Raw genomic sequence first — 19,837 nt, 5'->3', positions numbered from 1 at the left:
CGCTCAAAAGAACAAATATTTAACTATTGTAAAAGATTTTATTTATTATGTATACAGTGTTCTGCCTGCATGCATGCATACACACCAGAAGACGGCACCAGATCTCACTGTAGATAGTTGTGAGCCACCATGTGGTTGCTGGGAATTAACTCAGGACAACTGGAAGAGTAGACAGTGCTCTTAAATGCTGAGCCATCTCTCCAGCCCTAGACATGATTTTTATTTTTTTTAAGATTTATTTATTATTTACATGGTGTTCTGCCTGCATGTGTGCCTTCACGCCAGAAGAGGGCAGCAGATATCATTATAGATGGTTATGAGCCACCATGTACTTGCTGGGAATTGAACTCAGGACCACTGGAAGAGCAGACGGTGCTCTTAACCTCTGAGCCATCCCTCCAGCCCCAACATGATTTTTATAAACGAAAGGCAAATATAAAAACCTCTCAACAGTATGTCACAATAACGTAAACAGTAAAATGCTGGTTCTGAAAACACATACACATACTTGTGCTGGGCGGTGGTGGTGCACACCTGTAACCCCAGCACTTGGATGGCAGAGGCAGGGGGATCTTCTGAGTTCAAGGCCAGCCTGGCCTACAGAGTGAGTCCAGGACAGCCAAGGCTACACAGGGAAACCCTGTCTCAAAAACAAACAACAAAAAATTACTCTAGACAAAGAAGAATGTGCAACTATTTGGACAAAACTAAGAAATGATTAAAATAACACAGCAGGATGAGTTGAGAAGAAAAAAAAGAAGCAATAGTAGAAAAGGACATAAAGATGTTACCACAACCCAGTAGGATTTGTTGGAGGCAAAAGAATTATTATTAGTTCAAGGCCTGCCTGTGCTACTGAGAGGCTGGAGAGTTAGCTCTTGTTAAGGGCACTTGTCTTACAAAGGGCCCAGGTTCAATTCCCAGGACCCACACAGAAGTTCACCTCCTTGGGCATCAGGAATGCATGTGGTACAAAACACTCATAGACACATAATAATAACAACAAATAAACCTAAATAAAAAGTTTTTAAAAATACAAGTCAAATTACAAAATGAAAGAGAATGGAAGCACCTAGAATGCTAACGAAAAGCAAAAGCAGATGATAGCACACACTTAAAAATTCCACTTGTCAGTTAAGCTAGATGTGCTGGTGCACACCTGCAATCCCAGCACTCAAGGAGGCAGAGGCAAGCTGATCTCGGAGTTCAGAGGCTAGGCAGGGCTTACACAAAGAAACCCTATCTCGTGGGGGAAAAATAATTCTCCTCTTGTATTTTCTTACACTAATTCTAAAAAATCTACAAAGAGAAGAATGAAAGACATTCAAATGTAAGTAATAATAACTTAGGTAAAGTACAAACATAACAAGTAATTTAAAAGTAGATAACACTAGTAGGACAAAGTGAAACAAAGACAAACTACAGAAAACACACTGCAGGCAAGTTCAGCAAAAACCATGAACATCTTGGCCCCTATATTTTGAACCTTCAGTCCCTTCCTTTGTTATATTTGTAAAATCACTTACCATCCAAATCACTGCTTGCTTCAAAACTCAGCTAAAAAATAAGAGAAAGTAGCCAGGCACATTGGCTTACACACTTACACGCCTGTAATCCCAGCACTCAGGGGAGGGAGAGGCAGGCGGATCTCTGTGAGTTCAAGGCCGGCCTGGTCTAGAAAGTGAGTCCAGAACAGCCAAGGCTACTGAGAAACCCTGTCTCAAAAAACTAAAACCAATAAAATGTAATTTGCCAAAGAAAAGAAACTGGGACTTTACCAAGAGCTTCATTTTCTTAGCACACTAATAATAAGACAATTTAATAACCACGTACAGTTCCAGATAAGACATCGTGGGGGCAACAGTTGAGAAGGTGGCTCTTGCATACTCTGTCATCGCTGAATTTGATTCGTTGACGAGTAGTATCTCCTGTAATATAGAAAAGTTAATAATATTCAAGGTTAGACAACTAGACAGTTTATTTTTTGAAAGTCCTAGTTATCACTAGCTTTTGGTGTGTGACTGTATACACACACTATAAATCAACCCAGGAGGGATTAGTTTTTATATAACACCCTATAGAAAAACTATTTTAGACAACATGCAGCTGCAGTATATGTACTGCAAATGTAATTCAAATAGTCAAAGTGGGAAAGCAAAGCATTCTGTTAAATAAAAGGACTTTAGAAAAGCATAAGATTTTAGAGCAGGAGTGGACTTTACAGATTATCAAGACCAACTCCTTCATACTGCAGATGAGGAAAAATGAGGCCCCAGGAGGTTAAGCAACTTGCAGCAGACCCACCAAGAGTTTCTACTGGTATACAATGGTCTCTTCTTGACAGTAAGCACTAATTTATTTTGTAATTATTTACATTAATTGAAAACATAAAAGTAATCTTGCAAACATTGCATACACACTGCGAATCCCCACTGAACCCCAGACGCCATTTCTTCCACTATTTTGTTCCAGTTGAAGTGTCTCCCTTTTGCTGCTGGGAGGAGTTAGAGGGTAGAATAAGGTGTTTAAGAACGTACAAACCTGGAAGAAGGACTTACACACCAGTCAAACAAAGCCACATTGCCTAAATGAAATGTTAACTTTAATACCTCCAAAGATTCCATACATCCAACTTTCATGTGGTCTGTGCTATATATTGCCAAACCAGGCAAAATAAAATACATTCTGTGCTCATAAAATTAAAAAAAAAAAAAAAAATCCTAAGCAACAGAAGCAACCAACCTGCTTATCAAATATAGCTATTTACTCAAAAGCTTAAACAATCTAGAAAAAGGAAAGGTAACTAGCTAGAGTAACAACATAGAAATGTTAGTTACAACTCTTTTGCTTAGAATCTCTGAAGAAATAAAAGAAAAACTCACAGGTTGTTTCCTCTATGCAGAATGGTAAGCCCTAAAATGTGGTTTAGCCTTAAATTGATATCACTGATAAACGAAAACCTACTGGTGAATTACTGAAGCAAAAACCATTGAAACAAACCCAAAGAGAATTGTAAACACCTCTGCAGCTCACAGTATACCTAGAGCACTCCAAACATTTCAACTAGGAAGTAATTCTTAAATTAACTTCTGTAGTTTCACATGTGAATAACAAAAAAGTTCAAACTTTACCCCTTTTAAGTGGTCTTACATTGAAGAGCTTAACTTAATTCAACTATACACTATGGGGTAAGATTTTGTTCAAATTGTTTTAACTTGGTTAAAAAGATTTAAAGACATTCTGATTTGCAACTAGGACACATACATTTTCAAGAAAAATAATACTGCTAAAATCATAGCTTCAGAGTAGTTCAACAATAGGTTTTCTGAGGCTAGTCTCTAGTAGGTTATTTGTGACACAATTTGGAATAATTCATTTAGTGTTTAAGCCTGCTACTATAATATAGGTCACTTTGATGGCCTTTTATTTTCTTTTAAACACAACTGCTTCTGTTCCACATTCATTAACACATCTGAAAAGTTAGTGATAACTCACGGCTCGGCGAATGCGGGGCCTTTCTGAAACTCCCTTGCAGATTGAAGTAGGCAGGCATAGATACATTGAACCTTTACAAATAAAACAAGGGGCCAGATTGTTCAGTTTGTATAGAATAGACTCTGCCAGCAATTTCAATACAGCACCTAGAAGTACATGTTGACTGTAAAGTTTCTTGTATATGAAAACAAAAGTGAACAAAATCAGAGTGTTCGCTTGATTTGGTGTTTTGTTTGTTTTTGTTTGTTTTTTTTTTTTTTAACAATACTGACTTAACAAATACAAGCCTACAGAAAAATGTAACTGAAGATAATTAAAGCCCAAGACTGGAGCTCTAGGTCTATGTGAGAAATGCTTCAAAGAAGACTAGTGAGTGTCTCATATCAGAACCAAACTAGAAAAAGCTCACACCAGAAAGGAAAAATAAGGTAGACCCTTTTTGATCCTGGGAGGAGGGAGGAAAAAAAAAAACCACTTAGTTTAAAACTCTACTGTGATTATGTTAAGAACTTTAAAAGTGATGAATTTTTAGGGGGTGAGAGGTACTTACAAATCTAGGAATTACCCTGCTATCTAAGCTTTTTGGTAATGAAGTAGTATTGTCAGTTCAGACAATTGTAAAACATGGTTCATAGATATTCGTGAGGTCTTACAATAATGTTAAAATTTACAGAAGTTTCATTAATCAAACATGTCATCTAATAGGGTGCTCATTTTTGCTTTAAAAAAACTGCATTAAGGCTGGGCATGGTGGCACACACCTGCAATCACAGCACTCAGGAGGCAGAAGCAGGTGAATCTCTGTGAGTTCCAGGCCAACCTGGTCTACAAAGCGAGTCCAGGACACCCAAGGCTACACAGAGAAACCCTGTCTTAAGAAAGAAAAAAGAAAGAAAGAAATCACATTAAATGTAATAACAAGGTACACATGCCCTAAAAACACTATTAGATAAAGCATGAACAATTACAAATACGTAATAACAGTAGCCCTAGTAAACTTTAAAATGAAAAAGGAATCAATCCCTATAAATGCCAAAAAAAGTAGCAAAAATACCTCACTACAAAAGTACCAAAAATACCTCACTACAAACAAGCAGGTATTCCATAAACATTTGATAACTGTAGCAAAAATATCAACAATAGCTTTCAGATACTAGCCATTATAAAAATCTTTTTAATGAAATAATAAAACTAGTAGACAAAATATAATAATACTTGAGAGGGACTTGCAAGTAAGGATCTGCCTATTGATATTTTAGAAGTTCTACTTTGGGAGACTTTATGGTTAATATGTTTTTAAACAATTTTGGCTGCAAAATTACAAAATTTTTTAGAATTTGAATAAATTTGGGCTTATGACATAAAGTATAATTTAACTATACAATTTTAAGACAAAAATGCTTTAAATTTTAATTTTTGTCATAATATCTGGCCCAAACCATGTTTTTCAAAAGAAACCAGGTAAATAGCACCCATATAAGAGAAAAAAGGGGGAAAAAAAAAGGCTACAAATAGGAAGTGAGTATGAACAAAATAACCCTATACTATAGGATCTTATCAATTCAACATTTGTCTTCCCTGGTCATTTAATTGTACAAAAAAAAAAAAAAAATCTGAGTTAATTCCCCTAATAAACTAATAATATTAGTTTAAAAAACTAATAATAAATAATAGGAGGAAACTGCCCTGTCAATGATACTAGATCCTAATCATAGAATCAAACCAATTAGTGACCCTATCCTCTGTGTTACAAAATGAAAACAGAGCTTAAGACAAATATTCTGCTCCCCAGGAGCTGCATTTTCACTAGAGAAGTAGAACATACAAATAAACAATAACCTAAAACAGCGTAATTCAAGTGCCAAAGCGGTGTTTTAAACATAGAAGAACTACCACCAAAAAGATTGGAGAAACTGGGAAAGGCTTCATGGAATAAGCAGAAGCCAAAATCTGGACACTACACAAGACTTAGAGGAGAAAGAAGCATTGAAGACCATAATAGTATCATGGACAAAAGTTTACTAGGGCTTGAAGGTTTGGTGGAAACAGTAAGTAAACTATAGTCAACTTTGGCACATGGCTAAGTATGTTTGGAAATACACAAACTGAAGCCAAAAGTACAATTTTTAGAGGGTAGAATTTGGTGTTTTTAAAAAAAATCTTTCTTCAATCTATGTTCATTGCATATAAATAAAATTTAAGAAAAATTTAAAACAGGGCAGCAATTAGATCAAGTTGAGTCAAAAACAAATTATATTACCTATAAAAAGTCTTTCTGCCCTATTTTTAACTTCCACTTAAAATTAATTAAGCTATATATATATATATATCTATATATATATATATAATCATAATGTCAAGATTTTAGAATAAAGAACTAGACTTTTTTACTTTTAAGGCAGGGTCTCATGCAGCTCAAGTTATCCTTGAACTCACTATAAAAAAAAATGACTGTGATTCTAAAACTCCTACTTCTATCTCCAAGTGCTGGGATTATATATAGGCCCGCATCACCAGGTCCAGTGAGGAATCTGATCTAGAATTTTGGGTGGCCACAAATTTTTCATTTGAACAGAAGCACCAAAAGTTTTATTAATAATGGTCACCTACTATGTTCAGATACTATGTAACTCTCCAGTTACTTAAACTAAGGTGGTACTGAGGCATCAGTTTCACTCCAGGCTATGGACAGGCCTCCTGTTAAAACCAGGGTTCCTATTCAAACTGTACTCATTACTGCTCTCAAAATTCCCTTCAGATCTGCTGTGCAGGAAGAAAAACTTCATTGTAATATCCAATATGAAATTATGATCCTACTACCTGATATAAATATTACTAGTAGCACATAAGACCTTGGCCTAAGTAGTATCTGACAATGTACACATGCATGCTATTTTCCCAACCCCCTCCCCCTCAATATCTCCCACCCTCTCCCTCCCTTACAAACAATAAATTAATTGAACTTTCATAACTTTAGGTGCTATTTTAAAAACATCAAAATTTTACTTTACCCATTCTCTCCGATGCTCCCTGTATTTTTTTAAGCTGTGAGTGGATGACCATGCTATGTGATCAACAACTGTGAAGTTAGCAAAAGTGAACTGAGTTTAGTATTGTAATTTCAAAAGAACCTTTAAAGTTTGTAATACTTGACATATTAATGGTATGCAGAATCCTATCTTACTGTATATCATCAGGCATTAATGGCAAGCAATTTACAAAAGCAGTCAATATTTCTTTGTATAGACTTAGCTCAGAGCTCAGCTTCAGGAAAAAAAAGAATGAGCAGGAAATGTATCAGCATACAAAGCAATGGAAGTACCCATGTCTATAAATGAAGCAGAGGCAAGGACGGGGAAGCTCTCCCACATTTTCCTAGTATGACAAATGAAGTGTCCACTACCACCATCTGTAGATGTTAGTCTAGGATGTTTTATCACTCAGTCAGCTTGGAACACAGCAGGCCCCTTTTTTCTGAATAATATCCCCTTCCCTGACAAGAAAGCTAGAGCTAGAAAGAACTGAAAAGTAGTAGCTTCTTGTTTACCTAATCTCTCTTGAACTTCTAAAGAGACAAGGTATTGCTACCCTTTTTTTTTTTTCCAATATAAGCTGCACATCCACATAATATTGTAGAAATTATATATAAAAACCTATGGCCAGTTTCTAGTCTACTCCAGGGCAAGGAGATAATTTAAGAAATGCAAAATTAACCCCTTGCTTGTGTTCTCACATGAGCCAACGTGACTACTATACTGAGGAGTCAATCTGTCTGCATCTGTGTCTGCAGGCAAGAAGAGGGCACCAGATCTCATTATAGATGGTTATGAGCCACCATGTGGTTGCTGGAAATTGAACTCAGGACCTTTGGAAGAACAGCCAGTGCTCTTAACCTGAGGCATCTCTCCAGCCTAAAGAGGCTATTTCTTCATAATAATCCTTTGGTTAAATACAGTTCTGTACTTTAACAATAATCACTAATAGTTACTGGTATAATTCCAGCCATAACCGTCTTGACAAGCTTTTTAATTACAAAAAAAAAAAAAGTTAAGTGGGTGCTAGAGAGATGGCTCAGCAGTTAGGACCACTGGCTCCTCTTCCAGAGGACCTGGGTTCAATTCCAAGCACCTACATGGCAGCTCACAGCTGTCTGTAACTTGTAACTCCAGTTCCAGGGGATCCAACACCCTCACGTAGACATACATCCAGGCAAAACAGCAACACACACAAAATATAAATATAAATAAATAGAAGTGGAGAAAAGGCTTATACAAACTTTAAGATGCTACTATAATAATAATGGAAATATAAAAACAAATTCTAAAGAAACTACATCCAAAGACTATGCTCCAATCTTGTCTTTACTCATTATACAAAGGATAGAGTCTTGACAAGTACCAAAAATTAGTGCCATTATATTCTTGGGGACACCTACTTCAGCATTTTTTTTTAAAATCAGCATACTTCTCAGATTTAAGAGAAACATTACAATAGCCTAAAGTGTTGCTTCAGAAATTAAACTACAAAAGTTCACACAAAGGCAGACATAGCGCCTCATGCCTGCAGCCTCAGAATTTGGGAGGCTGAGGCAGTAGGACTGGCATTAACTTGAAGCCAGTGGTACCACAGTGAGTTCTAGACCTGACGGGAAGAGCTACAGAGTGAGACCTTATCTCAAAATACTTTTTAGAGTAAGGTTACACAGAACTGAACATGTCAAAAATTGCAGCCTGTTCAATTCTGATACAGTAACACTTGTACTCTGGCTATCTGGTGCCTTCTATCTAGAATTTTCTACATACAAAATTAGAAGTAATGGAATCCTTTTTTTCCTCCATTCTTATAGTTTTTTTTTTTCTTTTCTTTTGAGACAGGGTATCTCACTATGTAAACCACATTAGCTAGAATGTCTGACTCTTCTGCCTCAGTTTCCCAACTGCTGGAATTAAAGATGTGTAGCATCTTTGAAGAAACAGCTGAAAAGAACCAAAGATTGAATTATTAATTTAAAATACTACCAAAGAGCTGGGTATGGTGGTGGCTCACCTTTAATCCCAACACTCCCAATTCTGTTCCAGGCTACCAGGGCTATATAGTGAGACCCTGTCTTAAAAACAAACAGGATTCAATTGTTTGAAATAATTATAAACATCAAGGAAAACATTCCCAAAAATCAAAAAGGGAAGAAGAAAAACGAGGGTACTAAAAAAATAAGTGAAAACCTAATGAGTTAAAACAAAACAAAACAAACAAAAAAAAAAAAACCCACAGCATCAGGAAGGAAAGATAGCCTTGAAGCTACAAAACAGCACAACAGAAAAACTGTCATACTGAACATATGTTATATTCATAAGGGTTGCCTCTGAGGATTCTGCCAGCCATTTTTAAAATATGACCAAAATGTATAAGGTACTATTTGTTTATTCATATTGGTGTTTTGTTTGCAAAATTAGGTAACTATAATCAGTATAAGAAGAATATATCACTTAAATATGAGTATTTGTTTGTAAATATTTACACAATAGTATCTCTGGGATTATTGGTATCTCATGCTGTCGTCCAAGCACTCAAAAGGCAGAGGCAGAAGAATCACCTTGGGCAAGCTTGGGCAAGAGAGACAAAAACTAAAAAAGAAATGAAGGAAACACAAAAAGAAATAAGAAAAAGAATAATTTGGAAGACAAGAGGCAGGCAGGTCTTTGGGAATTTGAGGGATTTCAAGGACAGTCAGGACTACAAAGAAGAGACCCTATCTCAAAACAAACAAACAAACAAACAAACAAAAAGGACTAAAGGGAATTGGGGATATCAAGGAAAGTAGTTGTAATTTTACTGCTATCAATTAATTATACCCTAAAGTATATCACCTAACAATCAACTAAAACACTACTGTGCAGGCCTGGAAAGATGGCCCAATAGTTAAAGGAATTTGGATGCTCCTGTAGAGGACCTATGCTTGATTCCCCACACCCACATCAGGCAGGTCACAACTACTGTGACTCCACTTCTAGGAGATCCAATGCCCTTTTCTGCCCTCCTCTAGCACTGTACACATGAAGCACATATGGACAAGCAATTATACACATGCAAATACATTAACAAAAGAACAAAACAGAACACCACTTTAGTAAATATTACCTCTAATACTACAAATCAAACTGTGACACAAATTCCTCTATGATAAATCATCTCTTCTTTCCTAGCAGGTATGACCCTCTTGGTCCCCTTTCATTAATCACAATTATGCTCTCCTCACAGTTTCTATCACTATATTCTCATTTCACATTGCCACTGTGTTTGTGAAATATTGCAGAACTGGTGAATCTCATGAACGAAAACACTAAGGAAAAATGAGAAGCTAAGTTAAACAAAGTAATTTCATTCTGCATGTCTGGATGATCTCCCTAGCCACAGCCAAGAACTCTCTATTTCACAAGTTTGTTATTTCTGATTAGTCATTTCTACTCATGAGAAGATATAGATGCTATATATATATATATATATATATACATATATATATATATATATATATATATTACATCTTAAATGAATACCTAGAACAGTATTTTCTAATATGGAATTGGCACAAGATGATTTGGGGTGTCATTCAATTTTATCAACAAGATACTTACCACACAGAAAGAAACATTAACTCAAGAAAAAAGTTTCTACTTAATACACCTGACAAACTCTAACCTTAAGCATATGGAATTCTAAGTGACAAGAGTCTAAACTGAGCATGGTGATGTACCCTCTTAATCCCAGCACTTCCTAGGCAGAGGTTGAGGTCATCCTGTTCTACACTGAAGAGTTCCAGGCTAGCCAGGGCTACACTGTAAAACCCTGTCTCAAAACAAACAAACAAACAAACAAAACCCAGAGTCCAGCTGTATTTTCATAGCATACCCTATTTGTATTTATGTTTAGAGTAATAAAAATGTCTTTTTAAAATTAAAGTTAAGAATGGCTTCAAGGCACAGTCAATAACACCAACTGCTTGGAGAAGCAGGACCACAATTTCAAAGTCTGCCTAGAGCTACAGAAGATAAAGGTCAGTCTGGTATACACACAGAAACCTTGTCTAAAAAAAGCAAGTGCTGGAATATAGCACAAACAGTAGAGTGCTTGCCTTGTCCAATACCAAGCATTACCTTCCAACAGCCTGCATGAGCGTGTGTGTGTAAATTTTTTAGAAAGTATAGACAAAAAAATATTAGGTGAAGTGGGATGGTCCAGCCTTTAATCCCAGCACTTAGGGAAGCAGAGAAAGACGGACTTCTGAGTTCAAGGCCAACTTGGTCTACAGAGCAAGTTCCAGGACAGCCAGAACTACACAAAGAAACCCTGCCTCAAAAAAAAAAAAAAAAAGCAAAAAAGCTGGGTGTGGTGGTAGACACCTGTAATCCCAGCACTCAGGAGACAAAGGCAGGTGGATCTCTGTGATCCACCTGTGGATCAGCTGGAGCTACAAAGCAAGTCCAGGACAGCCAAGGCCACAGAGAAAAACCCTGTCTTGAAAAAAACCAAAATGAAAACAAAACAAAAAAAGAGAGGGATAGAGAATGGGAACATGCCTTTAAGCCCAGCACTCAGGAGGCAGAGGTAGGTGGATCTCTGTGAGTTCAAAGCCAGCATGGTCTACAGAGTGAGCTCCAGGAGGGCTACACAAAGAAACCCTGTCTCAAAAAACAAAAAAACAAACCTAAAACAAACAAAAATTCAAAGAAACTTCGTAAGATTTCTTAAACACAGATTGCTGGCTTCTAGCTCAAGAATAAGCATTTGAGTCTCTAAAGAGACTAAAGAATGCAGCACTGCTAGTCTGGGACACACTGTGACCCAGAACAGTAACCAACAAATGTTTTTGACTGGGGTCGAGGAAGGTGCTTAAGAGAGTTTGAGAGTCTCATTCTGGAGCCCAGGTTGGCCTCAAACACAGAAATTCTCCTGCCCAGCCTCTCACTAGGCATGATTACAGGTATGAGCCACTATATCTAGCGAAAAATAAATGTTTATTCGTAGAGTGCTTTGCCAAGAATGCATGAAGCCAAAACAGTGTGACACCCTAAAATTAGATGAAATAGCCCATGTCTGAAATTCTAGCATTCTCAAGTTGATCAGGAAGATCAGAAGTTCAAGGTCATCCTAGGATATAAGAATTCCTACTTCTAAAAATAAATAAGTTTACAAAAAGCAAGAATCCATAGAACCAAATCTTTATTTAAAACATCTTCAGCTGGGCACAGTGGAACACATCTGTAATTCTAGCACTCAGGGGAGGCAGAGGCAGGCAGATCTCTGAGTTCCTGACTAGGCTTATCTACAAAGGGAGTCCAGGATAGTCAAGGCTACAAAGAGAAAGCCTGTCTCAAAAAAAAAAAAAAAAGTAAAAATAAATAAAACACCTTCAAGCTCTAACTGCAAAGAGCATAATACAGAACTGAATACAACACAAAACTTGATTCACTAAGCCTCCATAAATATCCACCCTCCCTAACTGAAAAGCAAAGTTTTAGATAGTTTAGCTCTAAAATATAAAATTGAGGCCTACAGAAATCTGAGGTCTCAAGAAAAAAAAAAAAAAAAACAATTTACCATATTCTTGAAACAGGACAAAAGATTCAGCAAGGGCAGTTGGTTAAATTCTTTTCACGTTGATTCAAATAGGTCAAACATCAGTTGTACATGGTTCACAACTAAATTAGAACATATGGGTCAATAGAGAGAGTGTTTTCTACAAAAAAAAGAAGTTAAGTTCTTTCTCTGGCCAATGTTAAGGAACAAGATAAGACATTTATTCAATTGACTATACTAAATGTTACTTTCTCATGCCTTTGACTCAGCTAAAACAAAAACATGATATAAACATTAGTTTTTTAAAAATGACTTTCCTCTTTGTCCTCAATAATCCTTTCTTCCCATTTTTACCCAAGCAGCTACTAGTAAGTGATCATTTAAACCCAAAAGAACAGAGTAGAACAATGGTACATGCTAGTTGTCCCAGAACTTGGGAAGCTAAGGTAAGAGAACTGCTTGAGTCAAGAGTTCCAAGACCGGTATAAAACAAACAGCTGGAGCAGTAACTTCATTGCTAACGTGTTTTCTTACAAGCACAAGGAACCCATGTAAAAAAACGTTACCCACAGTGGTACACACTTATAATGCCAGCCTGCACAGACAAAGGCAGATAAATGCCAGGTCACTGGTCAGGGAGACAACACCAAAAGCTGTTCTTTACCTCTACATATACAAACCTGCATGTACATGCATGCACAGAACCACAACCACCCACAACCAAAAGGAACAGATTGGTTTTCCTTTGTGTGCTAAAGCTGTTAAGATTCTTGTCACAAACTTACCCTGTTTCACTCCCTCATTTTTTTTCTCCAACAAGATGTTCCAACTTCTTTCATCTTCTTAGTCTACAATTTCTTCATAGACTGATTGGGGTGGGTAGGACTGTTATGTTTCCTCAAAGTAGCTGCCCTGACTTGCTTCAGACACTTTGTGAGTGTAACCTAGACTGACCTCAAACTCATCATCTTCCTACTTCAGCCTCCCAAGTGACAGAATGCTAAGATTACACATGTAATCTTACAGGGGCTGGCAAAATGGCTCAAAGGTTAACAGCACTGGCTGTTCTTCCAAAGGTCCTGAGTTCAATTCCCAGCAACCATATGGTGGCACATAACCATCTACAATAAGATCTAGTGTCCTCTTCTGGCCTGCCAGCACACATGCAGGCAGAATACTGTATAAATAACAACTAAAATAAATCTTTAAAAAAAATTAATCTCCAGGCTTTCAATTTCACTTTTTGTTAGTCTGAGATAAGCGTTCACTCTGTAGCCCAGCCTGGTAGGCACTCCTGCTTCAGCCTCTCAAGTGATGGGATTAAAGGTATGTGTCACTATGTCCAAGTGGAAGCTCAGTAAGAACCATTTATCTCATTTATCTGTCTTGCCACTTACTGACCTTCATTCTTGTTAAACCATATATATATGTGCTCAGTCCCACTGCTTAGCTGAACCCTCACCAACTTCCAAGTTTCACTGTCTGTAAGAATCATGTTACAATGAACATTCAATGAACCTGAACATGACCATAACACCTATTCACTTTTGTAGTCCCCATCCTGAACATTTTTTTATCCTTAGCTGACATCCTACTTTAACTAGAAACATAGTTGCTACTTACAGTGGTTGCAAATACATAAAAAAATCATTTTCCTTCTGTTTTTGTTTTTACCTGAAATACTGTCTCAGAAACATAGGCTTACTTGAGTGCTAAACAACTGCAGAGATTTCAAGAGACTAGGGTTCTGTGAGATTTTTAGTTTTCTGGGCTGCTCTGTAGATAGAAATATTATTTACAGTTCAAAATGCAAAATGAGGGGGAAGCTTTAACTGATTCACTATTTAAGTGCTAACAAGGCTTTCAATGTTTTGGAGATGCCTTAACACTAACAATATCAAACAGTTACATACAGAAAAACTGGCCTTAGATGTACATGTTCTAGTCTAAGAAATATTCCATTGTGTTTTTTAAAATGTGTACTTGTACATTAAAGGCTATACTTCTTTTACTTAAAATGAACCAAATATAATAAAAGGATGGCTTACAATTCACCAAGATATAAGTATGATTCATTAAGATGAGAAGAATATTAAGAATATGTGTTGATGATAAATCAAGAAACACAAATTACAATAAAGATGATTTTACAATGAAGATAATCCACAGGGTGAAAAAAAACAATACTTCAAACCTTTGATTCAATAATTTTGCAGAAAGGCAGTAATGTTCTACACAGATGTAGATGTAATTACTTATATATTACTAAATTTGTATTAGGAATAGGAAAATTACTTTCTGAACTGCATTTTTCAAGGCATCACCTAAGATGACGATCTTTTTCAATTGTATATGTTATGACACACTGCACAACTGCTTAGCAGTTAAGATTAGCATCCTGTATTGACTAAGAAAGTACCATGCAGCTCAGTAAAATTACTATCCTAAATAGCTAAAATTATCTAAAAATTTTATGTATGTTTTGGTGTTTTGTTGATTTGGCTTTTTGAAATGGGGTCTCATGCAGCCTAGGGGTTACCTCGAATTAACTATGTAGCTGAGTCTGGCACACTCTTGATCCTCTTGCCTCCACCTCCCAAATGCTGGGATCCGAGCAAAGCCCCATACACAGCCAACAATGATCTACTAATACAGTAACATTGACCGACAGCCCTGACTGGCAAAGAAGAGCCCTGTTGGAGGTAAACAACCACTGGAGTGGCTTTTGTCCCTCAGGAGAGGCAGAAGGTAGGTTGTGGTACTGAGGGTTGAACCTATAGGTTGTTGCACATGCTAACAAAGTGTGCCCCCACTGAGATACATCCCCAGCTGTAACCAACTTCAGTCTGCTCAAAACAGCCCATCATCACGGGTGATACCACACAATTTTATTTCTATGATCTATACTTTGGGTCTACAGGTTGGCTTCCAAAGCACATTTAAATATACACGGTCATTCCTGGTTCATGTTAACCTTTCAGAAATGGTTTATGCGCCCATTTTAAAACAATTTTAAAGGATGGTACCCTCAGGACAACTTTCTGAACTTCAAACTTCTAAATTTAGGATATAATCTAGGTCCAGGTCCTAGGCCTAAGGATATAGTTTAGGAACTCAGCTTCCCTAGAATATGCAATGCCCAGAGTTTGAGCCTACCAATGGGGAGGTGGTGGTGCTTCCTTAGTCTTTCTGGAATCATGGCCAGAGACTTATAACCAAACTGTGTGCTCACAAAGAAGCTTTATGCCAAGGGACATTCTTACAATTAATTCAATCTAGTTAAAATGACCATGGCCCATCAAGGGCACTGAAATACTTTCTTTCAACTGTCACAAAAACAAATCTCAAAATATTTCTTAAATTTTCCTATGTGGGCCTTCCTGCTACCATCTGGAATATGTTTAGGAAAAATAAATTACCTGTCTCTTTTCTAAGACAGAATTTTAAAAATAATTAATCTTAAACTGGAGATAAAATAAATACTAGCAATGGGTATTGTGATTTTTCTCAAAAAAAAAAAAAAAAAAAAACAAACCTAATTATAGTTATTCAACACTTTTAGTATAACACAGAAAATTATTTCGCTTCCCATATACAACAGACTTAATTTGAGGCAAAAAGGTTATGTGACTTACCCAAGCTTCTAATTAGAAACCAGGTCTCCTGAATCTCAGCCCAGTGTTCTTTTCCTTAACCTATGATGTTTTATTAGAAAATTCCAAATATAGACAGACTCCCCTCCCCCCGTTACATGGGTTTGAGTTACACTGATTCACATATACAAACTTTATATAGTGTGACCAATGTTTCAACTCACGCGGTACCCTGCTTCCATATATGCAGTATGCCAGGCATCGGCACGATTTTCAGTGGCACACAGGCGGTTGCCACCACCAGGGCCCTAGGCAAAATTGCAAAGAAGGCAAAGTTTGTCTTTGGCCCTCCCATCTCCCTTATGCATTTCTCTCCCACCTCCTGGTCATCCCTCTGCCCAACCTCCCAATGCCATCATGCTGCCCTTCTGACTATCCAAAGCCCCACACACACCAAAGACCGTCCTTTCTTGAAGTGCCCAGTAATCTGAGTTACCTAGTTTCCTACCACTGCAATTCCTACTCCAAAGGGTTCTAGTGAGGTTTAATTACTTGCGTGATTAGCTGATTTAAGTAACTGATCATACACTTAACCAACAGACTTAAATCTCCAAGCAATTGAAAACTTAAAAATGCTTAGATAAGTTAGGGAAGAAATCCTTAGAAAGGGAGAGCAACATTTCCCAGAGCCCCAGAATTTCTTTACCATTTCAGACTCCTTCACAAAGACAATAATAAAGGTTAGGGCATAATCGCCATCTTAGGCACCACTACCCAAAATAGTCATGGCTGTTTTGGCTGCTTTTTTATTCTACAAAAGCCAAATCTCCTTTAAATACCCACCCTTACCTACCTTTTCCATCTCTCTCCCATTTCTGGATCCCCAATTCCACCTCTTAAAGCCAAACACACAGCATTTTTGGTAAGCTGCCCATGTGTGTAAACACACAATTTTCCATTATGTGATTCAGTGATATACCTATATCCCCTATCCTTGGATAACTTTAGGTTTACTGTATGCAAAAATAAACTAATTCTGATTTTATTTCAAGGTCCTGAATTACAAATTCATTAAATATGTGATAAGAAAGAAACGTATTATGTTATCTTGCATATATGAAAGAATTAATACGAGTATATCAAAAAAGTGAGTTTTTGTTTTTATCGAGCTACAGTCTCAACACACTAACACACCTGCCTAAATATTCATCCCCCTTTTCCACTTATCAATCAATCTATCAATCTATCTATTTTGTTTGAGGCAGGGTTTTGCCTTGACTCAAACTAGCCTGGAACTATGTATCCTAGGCTAGCCTTGAACTCACTGAAATCCTGCCTCAGCATCCTACCAAGCCAGAACTGATGTTTCTTAGAAATCAACACAGCACTGAAAATCAAATCATTTCAACTAAATACTATTGTTTACTCATAAACATGAGTTCATTCATAAGTTCAATTGGTCTGGTGGAAAAAAAAAAAAAAAAAAAAAAAAATCATCCAGGGCAAAGAGACACAAATATAAATTAAAAAAACAATGAATTTTAAGAACCCAGCTTCCTGCTAGGACTACACTGAGAAATTTAAAGGTATATGTACATACTGTAATAGTTCAGTTTTACAATACTAGAGGGGGCTGCTATCAGCAAATTGTTAGGTCATAGTTACCTTGATCCAACTACCTTCCCAGTAATATAAGAAAATCCTATCTATAAAGAAGATACCAATAATGGCATCCATTCAAATTAAAAGGACTACATAAGGAAGCCTTAAAGATTTCTAAATGTTATTACAAAGATTGAACTGTTAGGTTCCTGTACAAAGCCCCTTCTAAATAAATACCCTCACTCATGATTGAAAATGAGCAAAGTTAACACATGTTGCAATTATAAACATTCTTACCCAAATATGAAAGTTAGGTTATTCTAGTGCTATTTTTAATTAATGTTAACTTTCAAGGGATTACTTACTACACACAAATAAATACGTTCCAATTTCCATTCCTCTCTACACAACAATAAGTGAATCTGTCATCCACCTTGTTTACCTTAATGTTGTTCTATTAAGAAGCGTTCCCAGTTTTATTAAAACTTAACCATACACTGAAAGCTGTACAAGTATTGCTAAAAAGATTTTAAATAGGTTTTAACTTCTCCTGTATTTTTCAGCAAAGCGCTCAAAGAAAATTAATGGAATTTTCAAAAGCTAAATGTCTTCTCTTTTAAGTCAAACTTGTCAAGAAAAGAAAAACCAGCATTTAAATCGATAAGGAACTTGCCTTAAACGAGTTTTTACAAGTCAGAATTTGGATTTGTTTTTAAGAATGTGCTAAGCTTTAATTTGAAAGTACATAGTTAATCATTCCCAAAAAATTAACACTTCATCACTTTAGAAACTATCTAGAACAAAAGATAATCCAACACGTAGATAACTCCCTATAAAGATTCTAACCTAACTGCGTTTTAAAATGTCCATTCTACTTCAGAGGGCATCGAATTTCCAAACTGGTTCTGTTTAGGGCACATTAAAAATGTGTCAATATTTACTGAAGGAACGCCTCTATTAAGTTGTCTAACAAAATGGAGATCTCTGGGGGAAAAAAAAAAGCCTACAGTTCTACAAAATGGGGCCAAACACTCCCACTTAAGAAACCATGGTTTGGGTCAGATTTTCCACAAAAAAAAAAAAAAAAAAAAAAAAAAAAAGTGTGATTCTGTAGGGCTCGACGAAGCGTCCCTGGCACTGGGGTTAGTAGGGAAGGTTTCGTTAAGCCTCGGGAGGGGGGCGCCCGCACTCTAGAGGACGGCGGCGAGGGGCGATCCGACAGCCCGAGGTGAAGGAGCTGGCGTCCGCGGGTCCCTACTCCACAGCCGTAGCTGGCAGCCCGCTAGGCGAGGCGGCCTCGGGCTCGCCCAACCCCGGCCCGGCCGACAGGCTCGACCTCCCCTGCCTGCGTCCCGGCCCCGCCCCGCCTCGCCCCATTGGTAGCAGTTCCCGCCAATCCGCACGGGCACCGCCCCCAGGCCCGTCTGCCGAGCCCTGATTGGCCCGGACGAGAGCCGGGGCCCTCGGTTACCAATCTGGGAGCCCCTCGCCAGCCGCACGCGCGCACCCCGGCGCCCCCGCGGAGGCCTTCCCCCGGCCGGCGGCCCCTCCCCCACCCCCGGGGCTCCGGCAGCGACTTACCGTCCCGAGAGGTGCCCATTAACTGGTCCAGCATCGCGCGCATCTGGGCCTGCGCCGACATGGCGGCGGCGGCGTAGCGGGCGGGGGAGGGGCGCCGGCCGGGCCCTGGCGGGCGGGGGACCCAGGGGCAGGGATGGGGGAGGTGCGGCGCTGTCTCGGTAGCCGCCGCGGCCTCGAGGCCTGCGAGTGGGGAGGCGGAGGGGTCGCGGGAGAGTCCGGGCTGCGCTCCTCACGACGGCGTGGACGTGGAAGGTGGCAGCCCCCTCGAGAGCGAGCCCTCGTGCCCGCACTCTCCGTCCGGTTCCTGAGACAGACGCGACACGGGCTAAGCCGACTCTCGCCTCCTCCCGACACCGACACCCGCCAGAAGCCGTGAACCCCCCCTAGCGAGCTCTGACGCCGCTCGCCACCGCCGTCGCTGCGACGGGAGCGCGCACGCTGCTCGCGCCGAGTCGTTTCCCGTGAGGTTTCGGCCAATCGCCATCCAGCTAGCTACGCCCCGCCCACCCAGGGTCCCACCTTAACGGCTGGCGAGCGCGTGCACGCGTGGTGGCCCCGCCCCCCTGTGAGCTCAGATCTCGCGAGAATGTGCTCCTTGGCCGACTCTGGAGCCTCAGTGGCTCCAGGCGCCCAACCCTGTGCTGCCGGCTGCAGGTCATCTAGGCCCTATCTGCTTGCTGCGCCGGTGGCCCAGCCCCAGGTTAGCAAGTGCCAAGCTTAGAGCGAGTCGGAGTAAGTAGCTCGGCGGAAGCTCTCTGGTTGGTGCGCTCCTGACAGATGCTGGCGGAATCGCGAGCCCGTGGGAGGGCCCAGCCCTAGAGGAGGACACCTACCTAACCTTATCCTCAGCCTTTTTGCCACTGCCCCTCATCAGTGCCCGAGCCGGGACACGTCAGGTTCAGGAAATAACCCGCGAAGGCAGCACCCTGGGAAGCAGGCGTTTAGGACAGCTGGAAGCTGCTAGTCTGATTCGAGTCTGTGCACGTGAGAAC

At 39.0% G+C, this 19,837-nt stretch overlaps 1 protein-coding gene across 12 annotated transcripts in view; it reads right to left on the bottom strand.

The window, feature by feature from the left end:
• The window catches only part of Luc7l2 (LUC7 like 2, pre-mRNA splicing factor), a 54,966-nt gene extending 35,702 nt beyond the window's left edge, over nucleotides 1-19,264 (bottom strand). For 2 of the 12 annotated variants that reach the window (XM_055602054.1, XM_055602055.1), the window contains exons 1-4: nucleotides 18,846-18,915; nucleotides 15,887-15,970; nucleotides 3,496-3,566; nucleotides 1,834-1,928 (exon numbers count right to left, since the gene is read on the bottom strand). In XM_055602054.1, the coding sequence (XP_055458029.1) occupies nucleotides 1,834-1,928; nucleotides 3,496-3,566; nucleotides 15,887-15,924 (204 nt within the window). In that variant the 5' untranslated portion in view covers nucleotides 15,925-15,970; nucleotides 18,846-18,915. Of the gene's footprint in view, nucleotides 1-1,833; nucleotides 1,929-3,495; nucleotides 4,368-6,506; nucleotides 6,575-8,541; nucleotides 8,603-12,090; nucleotides 14,104-15,886; nucleotides 15,971-18,845 lie in introns of those variants that run through there. The other 10 variants (XM_055602056.1, XM_055602063.1, XM_055602058.1 and 7 more) reach the window with 9 other exon arrangements.
• Nucleotides 19,265-19,837: the final 573 nt, after the last annotated feature.

The sequence above is a fragment of the Psammomys obesus genome, unplaced genomic scaffold (assembly GCF_907164565.1).
Source record: "Psammomys obesus unplaced genomic scaffold, mPsaObe1.curated_primary_1811, whole genome shotgun sequence".
In the NCBI taxonomy this organism is placed as follows: Eukaryota; Metazoa; Chordata; class Mammalia; order Rodentia; family Muridae; genus Psammomys; species Psammomys obesus.
Note: the sequence above shows the minus strand (reverse complement) of the source record. Positions and strands in the feature narration are given on the sequence as shown.